Source organism: Heloderma suspectum, chromosome 2, assembly GCF_057233095.1.
Source record: "Heloderma suspectum isolate Gila_16-S chromosome 2, 16-S_ref, whole genome shotgun sequence".
NCBI lineage: Eukaryota > Metazoa > Chordata > Lepidosauria > Squamata > Helodermatidae > Heloderma > Heloderma suspectum.
Genome location: NC_139459.1, coordinates 277,412,389 through 277,421,300, shown reverse-complemented (window position 1 = coordinate 277,421,300; position 8,912 = coordinate 277,412,389). Strand labels below are relative to the sequence as shown.

Sequence of the window (8,912 nt, the reverse complement as noted above, 5' to 3'; positions counted from 1 at the left end):
CGCCTCGCAGGGAGCCGCTGCTGCCCGTCCCGGCTGGCCGGAGAGCCGGCCCAGGCGCTCCGGGACTGCGAGCTCGCGCCGGCGGCGCGGCGGCCCTGCCATTCCCGCCGAGCGCCAGCCGGGGGAGCCCTCCCCAGCGCTCCAGGGCCGACTGGGCAGCAGGAGCCCCGCCCCTGGGCGGCGCCGAGCGCCACGAGATCCCGCCCCGGGCGGCAGAAGCCCCGTGCCGCGCCGCCCCCGGGCGGGGCCGCGCCGCCGCCCCGGGCGGAGAGCCCAGAACGCTCAGGTGTGTCGGCCGGAGCGCGAGGCGGCGGGGGCGCTTGCTCCGGCCGCTGCGCGCCTAGCCCGAGCCATGCTGCCCGCTGCTGTCCGGAGGTGGCTGCACAGACCCAAGGTGAGGCTGGATGCTCCTCCCGGCTTCAGGAGGGGCTCTTGGAGCCCCGGGCGGGCGGGCTGCCGCCTCCTTGTCGCTCTCCCGGCTCCAGCAGCTCCGTCTCTGGGCCAGGCCTGCCGGGCGCTTCTCTTTCTGCTCCCGCTCGTCTCCTTCGGGGAAACTTCTCCTGTCGCCGGTCTTTCCTTCGCTGAGGGCAGCTCCGCGTCGCGGCTTCCTCGCCTGTGATCCGTCTCTGTTTTCGGTCAAGGCTCCGAAAGCAAGACGCCGGGAAAGTTCTAGCTTTTACTTCGCCGGAGCGGTTTCTTCTTCTGAACCTTCACCCAGTCCGCCGGGGGTGGGGTGGGGTGGGATGTTAATTCTGCTTAAGAATGAGAAACCAGGATTGCTTTATGCAGATGAGTTATTTCCCCAGTACTTGAAACGCCCTTCTCCTTGCCGCCTTCATCATCGGGGTGGTTAAAGAGTGGTGAAGGGGATTCCACCCCGCTCCACTTTTTCAGTAGCTGCTTATGAATGGAATGGGGCTTTCCATCCGTGTTCGTGACTTGCCATCATAGAAACACGGTGTAGTAGCTCTTCTGGGGTTAAACATAAGGTGTGCCTGTGTGTACGTGACGTGATCATGGAGTTGTTTCTTCAGTCTTCCACTCTCTTTGTCCTCTCCCGCTCGTGCATTTCTCCGCCGTGTTGGTAAACTTGGTTCCTTAAGTCCTAAGCAGAAGCGGTGATGTAGTTGCACTCAAGACGGCTAGTGCCGGTGCTCCCTCCAGCGGTTGTCTCAGCTTGTCAGGACCTCTGTTTTGGTTGCTCTGGGACAGGCTGTAGCGGGGGCAGGCTGTTTCATAGCTCCAGGGCAAGCATGTATGTGATGTACCACTTTTGTCCTATCAACTCGTGCCAGTAGCTATGCCGCGGGGCCTCTCTCCTCCCCAGCTCCATTCCTGAGTTTTAATTCAGGACCATGGCTAACAGAGTTGGATACGTGCCTTGTGTTCTTGATGTAGCTAAAGAAAAGGCAATGTCTGACGACTCCAGGTATGCATACTTAATATCCCACCTCTCCAACGTGTAAGGGGATGCTCAAGACAGCCAGCAACAACATAGGGGAACTCCAATCATACAATAAACTTAAAGTCAAAATGGTCCAATAAACGATAAGCACAGCAGATAAGCAGCAAGTTTTAGGAGCCACCCGAACTATAATTAGGTTGGAATGGAAGTGTTCTAGTTTGATGTCTACGTTCTGTGAGGGAGAGGACCACCTGGGTTGTAGTAAAAAGGTGCTGGCCTCACACCAGGTTTTTCGGAGGGGGCAATCTGGGACAACTGTGGGTGGAGCAGAGAGTTTAAAGTTCGTGTGTGATTTGGTTTTGTGCCATCACTACTTTGGAAGGTTGAAACTGAAGGTGTGTGTGGGTGAATACAGCTGGCTCTACAGGGAGCAGTGTGGTCTATTGGCTGGCAGGCAATTGACTTTCTGCTGACTTGTTTATGACTCACCTTCCACTTGGCCAAGTATACTAAGGTGTAATTCCGGGAGAACAGTGTATGGTGTGTGTCAGTAAACAATTGGAATTGCTAGCTGTAGTTTAGGCAAGGGTGGGCAGAGTTCAGGGTTGTAGGACCTACTTTGTTGTTTTTCTAGAACTGAACTCCACCAACTAGAGCCAGGTGTGAAATAGTAACTCAGGCAGGTGGACATAAGAATGAACCAACAGGGTGCCTCTGAGCACAAGCTCTGCCCAGGAATTTGTGATCAGTATCAGGACCAAGCTCACAAGTCCTGTCACATAGAAAACCGGTCCTGATTCTACCCCCTCCACACATACACACACAAATTCTTTTTCAACAACCGTATTTGGAGGGGGGGAGAAGCTTTTTAGTTGTTGCTACTATTAGACAATTGGAAGTGAGAAACCTTTGGTAATCTATTGCAAATCACCAAGAGATGGATATTAGTAGACTCCAGTCTACCTTCTACCCACCCCTGGTCTAGGAATACACCTAGGTCAATATTGTGTGATAGGACAAAAAACTCACCAGAAATCATCAGTACTGTTGGATTTGGTGTGCTGGAGGAACAATAATTTCTCAGAACTCCCTTGTCTTACGTGGAGGAGAGCAACACTTCTTCGCCATCGATAAAGTAGGGAAAGGTTTGGGGAATGTCTTTATTTATTTATTTATTTAAAATATTTATTGGCCATCTTTCAGGGCAGAAGCCCTCCGGCTCACAGCAATAAATGAGGCAAACAATAAATGTAATTAAGGCTGTTTATTTGTAAAAATAACTTGTGGAACTCTCTGCTTCCGAATGTGGCTGAGGAAAAACAAAACCTTGGAGCCAATGGTTCAAAATGGATTTTGAAAGTTATGCATGAGGCTAGATGATTTGGAACTGGAGTAATAAATGATAGCAGTGTTTGGGATGAGATATAAGCCAATCTGTAATCTTTGGAAACTGAGTATCATGTTGTTGGGGGCATGGGGGAGGGGAGAGAGCCATATGCTTAGTCAGTGGGTCTTGTCCTTTAGAGTAAATTAGAACATTATCTAATTTGAACTTTGTAAAAAAGAAAAAGAAAAGAAAGGTCACAGTAAAGGCTTTACTGTGATGTTTTTGACAAGGTTCTAATTGGAGATTGGATTCTTAACTATTTATTTGTTAAATGTATTAATCGCCCACCTGGCTGGTCACCCAGCCACTCTGGGTGATGTACAACAATAAAAACAATTTAAAACAATAAAATTCTACATTTAAAAACATCATATTTCTAAAAATACCCTAACCCACCCCAAATGCCTGCCTGAACAACCACGTTTTTAATGCATGGCGGAAGCTCATTAAAGAGGGAGCATGGTGGAGTTCCCTAGGAGGGGGAACCCCAGAGTGGGGGCCACCACAGAGAAGGCCCTCTCCCTCGTCCTCATCAGTCTAGCTATCCCGGCTGATGGGACAGAGAGAAGACCATCCAAGGCTGATCTTGTTAAGCGGCCTGTCTGGTGTTGCTGGAGGTGCTCCTTGAGATAGGCTGGGCCGGAACCATATAGGGTTTTAAAAGTCAAAACCAACACGTTGAATTTGGCCCTGAAAACAACTGGTAACCAGTGCAACTCCTTCAGCGCCGGAGTGATGTGATCATGCCAGCAGCTGCCTTTAATCAGGCGAGCTGCCGTGTTCTGTACCAGCTGCAGCTTCCAAACCGTCTTCAAGGGTAACCCCACGTAGAGTGCATTACAGTAGTCTAAACGAGAGGAGACCAGGGCATGTATTACTGACAGATAAAGAGGTGTTCCAGACCATTAGCTCTTGTGCTCTGTAGACAATATGTCGCAATAATGGTGATGTTGTACAGAGGAATACAACATACATGGAATGAGATCTAAGGTTGGGAAGATAAAGCTTGTTGGTGCTCAGACTTCGGGGGCAATGAATTAATCAGAACCATGCCTGTTTAGTACAAACTGATTGGTTCCCTCCTATGCTTCTAATAATAAAGTTGGTTTTAAGTCTTTGCTGTTTACTTGTCTGGGCTGAGACCAGGCTGGACCCAAGACATTTTGCTGCCTGAGGCAGAGCAGCAAATGGCACCTCCCAGCCGAGGCTTATCACGTTATGTTGGCACTTGAGGTAGAGTTTCCCAGAAGCGCCTCTTCTCAGCTCCCCCCAGCAGTAAAAAAACACAACAATATTGTTGTATTTAACAGTATTAAATTAGCCAACACCTTGCTGCCCTTCCATGATGCCTAAAATCAGCTGCTTGAAGCAGCTACTTCACTCTGCCTAACAGTAAGGGCATATTTATTTCTGAAAAAGCCATTTTGACTCTAGTGTATTCCTGTAATAGGGAATGAAAAAGAAAATATTAAGGATGGTATTGCTGTGATAGATTTTTTTTTAGCTCTGTGATAGCTTTTTTTTTAAATTGAATTGTAAATTTTCTTGCTTTTTCGTCAGTAGTCTCAAAAAGGCACTAATATAGAAATGTTGGTAACATGCAGGATTATTTACATTTTATAGATAAAAAGCCAGATGGTAAACTGACTAAAACATTTTAATTGGTGGACAATCTTCCTAAAATGGAATATTTTGAAAATAGTGTCTAGATTTGAAGGCTGCAACTGATAGCAGAATCAGTCTTTCCCTGTTAGCATGTTCGCTCTGTATGATTAAACCATGTCATATTTCCTACATGAACAGGCACAGTTCCAACCTCGACCGTTATTATAACCATCTCTTCTATTCTTTAAAAAAGCATTTTGTTCCTGGAATTTCTTTTCTACTAAATTTCTCATTATGTACTGTAATCTATCTCTTAAATTTCCCTTTTATGATGAAGCCAAGCAGCCGGAGCATTTTAGCTTTTCTGTCCTATCAGTTATAGCAGCTCTATAATTTTGAGAGCACCTCCAATATTTCATATTTATTATTTATAAAGTTGGCATCATTCTGAACTGGATACCAGTGGTGTTTGTTTCAGCACTGCTTAATACACACACAAAAACAGCAGCATGCTATTTTGTACTGTGGTTATGTTAGCTTAATTCTAGTTACATTCATGCTGTGATCTGTGTAACTAGTCATACAGGTGCTGTTTGATGACTTGGTCCCACTGACACTAGAGGAAATAAGTCAGCTGAAATCCCTGTACTCTTAACAGAACTAGCCTATAGATTGGACTGCCCATGCTGTGGCCCGGAAGAGCTACATATAATTAAGATGGCAAACTTGTGTCTGGGTGTATCACTTGAGAGAGAAGGAGAGGGCTTGCATTACTGCATGTGCTATTTAATATATCTCCTTACACACAGAAAACTAGACTTCTCCATGAATACAACTTTTCTGTATGCATGGATTTTCATTTTTGGCTTGTGGGGAGCATTCAGTCATGGGACCTCACAGGGCTGTGGCATAGCCCAGATAAAGATTAACCTATCTCAGTGAGATCTAGGCCATAGTTACACGGAAAAGCATTTTTATGACCAAATATTTATCTATGAAAGTACAAATGACTGTACGGAAGTGGTTCTTCCAGAAAACACTTCTACTGCCAGCTGGACATCTACATATCTCCAGTAGTTACGAACTCCTGAAAATCCAGTTCTTGTTGTTTTTTCACTGAAGGAACCCAAAATAGCTCTTCTCTGCTTACCACCGGTAATAGTTGGTTATGAATTGGGAGCCTAAAAATGCTTCCTCCTCAGATTTCATAATCTCACTAGTTGAGTATTTCTTAAAAGCCATCTTTATTACTTAAAAAAATGTCAACAGTATAAACAGCAACAAAACACCCCATCTCACTTGCCCTCACTGACAGCTTTCCCAAAGAGTGAATGAGAAATGCATAGCATAGAAATGAAGAAAAGGCAAGTCAGTATGAAAGGGGGTGGGAGACAGGACAATTGCTTAGGGTTTTTTGTGGCATTGCACTGAAAGGGCCTCATTGTAACTCTTTGTCTCATCTGCAGAGGCTCCAGAGTATTCAGATTCTTGCTTGCTGGAGTCACATTTATTTGTGCAATTATGCACGAGTGGGATATAAATGTTACTTATCCCTGTTCTGAATTCCCATAGTTCAAAAGAAGCCTTCTGCAGTCTAGTGCCCTCCAGATGTTTCGGAATTCAACCCCCATCAGTCCCAGTTACCATAGGCAATGGGCAGGGATTATGGGAGATGTGGTCCAAAACATCTGGAGGGTACTAGTTGGAGAAAGTTGGTTTAAAGGATAAAAGTTTGCATTTTCTTGATGGTTGTGCAGCTCAGCAGATGAACAGTTCAAATAGTTTACATGATGAGAAATGACAGAGTAAATGCAGTCACCTCTGTGCAAGGCAAGCCATGATAGGTAATCAAGTACACAATTGCAGGACTGTTGCTGAAAACTTAATCTGCATATAAGCATCCCTAGAGGCAGCCCAGTTGGCTTGTAATGACCCATTGCATGCTAATGCAAGATGCACTTCTAGTACAGGAGTCCCAGAAGGAGCAGTTGACTTAAAAGTGCTATCAGCAATTCAAATAAATATAGCTAATTATTTTAGGTTGCAGATGTGGCCTAAGGCAATGTTTCACTATGTAGGTATGGGTTAATATTTTAAAGTGGTTGATCTTGGATTTGGTTGTGTTGGATTGCTGACCTCCTACATTGCTTGAAGTCCAGTCACACTGTGCTTGTCATGATTTGCTAAGACATGAAGGGCGCATTCCTATGCAGACAGGTGGCCGCCTCCAAACTTAGACAACCACCTATCCAATGCAGGGCAGGAGAAGCACAGAGGGGATCATTCCCTCTGTGCTTCTCCTGCCCTGCATTTTCAGCTAGACAGCCGATTTTGGCTGTCTAGCTGCGGGAGGGCTGAGCAGGGGAGGAGGCTGCTGTACGACACATTGTTATACAGGCCTTTCCGCACTCCCCACCCCGGAACGCCCCCCAGAATGCCCCTTTTTGGCTGCTCTGTGCTCCTCTTGCAAGCACGGAGCATGGGACTGTTCCACGCTGCCTCTGAGGCAGCATGGAAGTGAGGGGAGGTCAGTTCCTGGAAAACCAGATATCCTGTGTCCGTCTAGCTGCTGTCTAGTGGCCATAGGATTGCTCCCTCTGGCTACAATCCTATATTCATTTACCTGGAAGTAAGTCCTATTGAACTCAGCGGGGCTTACTTTTGAGTAGACACATACAAGATAACCCTGTTAAGTTGCAATTCTATGCACACTTCCTTGGGAACGGGTCCCATTGCACACAGTGGGATTTCTAAGTAAACATGAGTAATATCACATTGTAATTATTGTATAGTCAATACTTCATTAGTGATTTTTATTGTGTTAAGGATTATTGTATGTGTTTATTGTGTTAAGGATTATTTAAATGTACAGAAACTGGGTTTTGAAGCAGTGCTAGTCTGATCTTTTAGAAATACTTTATTTGATAGTGATTTCTTCCTAAAACTATGTCAACCTTTATTGGTCAACCAATTCTATATTGATTGTAATTCTATTTAATTTATCATCAGGGTCTTGTGTAATCACACCATGTCAATGCAGAATATGGCCCTGGCCATCCTGAAGATTTTACCCTTTTCTTTTCTTTTCTTTTCTTTTCTTTTCTTTTCTTTTCTTTTCTTAGAAAACAAGCCAGAGGAGGGCTGAGCTATTTCCAGTGTCTATGGGGCATGGCATGACTCTTGGGCCTTGCATAGCTCTTTGCTTCTTCCCATGACTAGCAGAAGCAGAAAAAAATATACATAGACCTATTACGCAGGTTTATTTAATGTCCGTCATTTATACGGATCCCGGGACTCTTAATTTTTTTTAACAGAGTGTACAGCTTTGGCTGTCATAAGTTAAAAGTCTGACCAGTTTTTGAAAGTATCTTTTTCTGTTGTCCTTCTGATTGCCTATCCCGTGGATTCCAGAAATCCTGTGACATTGCCTGTCTGTTACTAGTGAGTATTGTGGACCATGTCCTATTTACTGCAAATATTGGCTAAGCTCAGTAGCCAAAACTGATTTGTGGTCACCACCGTTCTTCCTCTCTTCAAAGTCCTCTGCTCATGGTAAAAAATCTTGGAGGATATGGATGGGGGAGAAATTTGTTAGCACTTCATGAACCAATACATAAACCAAAATGTAGTTATTTCAGGTATTTGCACTTTCCTGAATTTCGCTATGTGATTTTCCAATTAAAAGTGCATAGGAAATGTGTATATTAGGGGAAAGTGTGCACATAAATGCATGTTATTGAAAATAATCTACAAAATGCATTATATTAGGAGAAAGTGTAATAAAATGTGTGTGTGTGTGTGTGTGTGTGTGTGTGTTCATGTGTACTTAAAAAGGCAAGCTGATGTAGACATGGAGAAAAAATGAACTTAATATTGGGAAAATGAAAAACCAAACTTCATACATTTGTCCATCCCTAGATGTGGGGCAGTTGTCTCATAGCATGTTGAAGTTTGGAGCAGTTTGAAATAGTATGCGAGACTTGTGTGGCTTCTACCTACCCCAAGGCTGAGCATAATATGAGAACCACCTCCAACCCTATCCCAAGCTTTCTCCACATGCCAGAGGACTGGAGGGAAAGGTTTGATTTGAAACCACCTGCGGATGTATAGATCCTGTGATTTTGAAAAGCTCCAGACAGATCAATGGTCAGAAAAGTCTCTGCCTGTTCTCAGCGATCTGCAGAGTACTCGGAGGGGGAGGGGGAGGGATCTGTGAGCTGCTGGGCATCTTTACTCAGAGGCTTGGAGACTTACTTCTAGGTAGAGACCACCACACATCTTTTCCAAAGAGAAATAAATCTCATTAGCTTGGGCCTCAGTAAAAATGTTGGGAGTCAATATTTTCCAGAAGGTGTAGTAAGACATTTAGGGCACAGTTCTCTGGGGATAGTTGGCCTCCTCCAAACTCGGAGGCAGCTGACTATCCAATGCCGGGCGGGTGGAGCACAGAGGCAATCTTCTCCGTGCTCCAGCTGCCCTGCATTTGCTGCTAGGTGGTTGATTTTGGCTGTCTAA

General features: G+C 45.1%; 1 protein-coding gene across 1 annotated transcript in view; it reads left to right on the top strand.

The window, feature by feature from the left end:
* The first annotated feature begins 239 nt into the window (after window positions 1–239).
* LOC146354629 (lateral signaling target protein 2 homolog) overlaps window positions 240–8,912 on the top strand; it is a 33,046-nt gene continuing 24,373 nt past the window's right edge. The window contains exon 1 of the mRNA XM_084839408.1: window positions 240–394. Coding sequence (XP_084695534.1) covers window positions 353–394 — 42 coding nt within the window. The 5' untranslated portion in view covers window positions 240–352. The remainder of the gene's footprint in view (window positions 395–8,912) is intronic.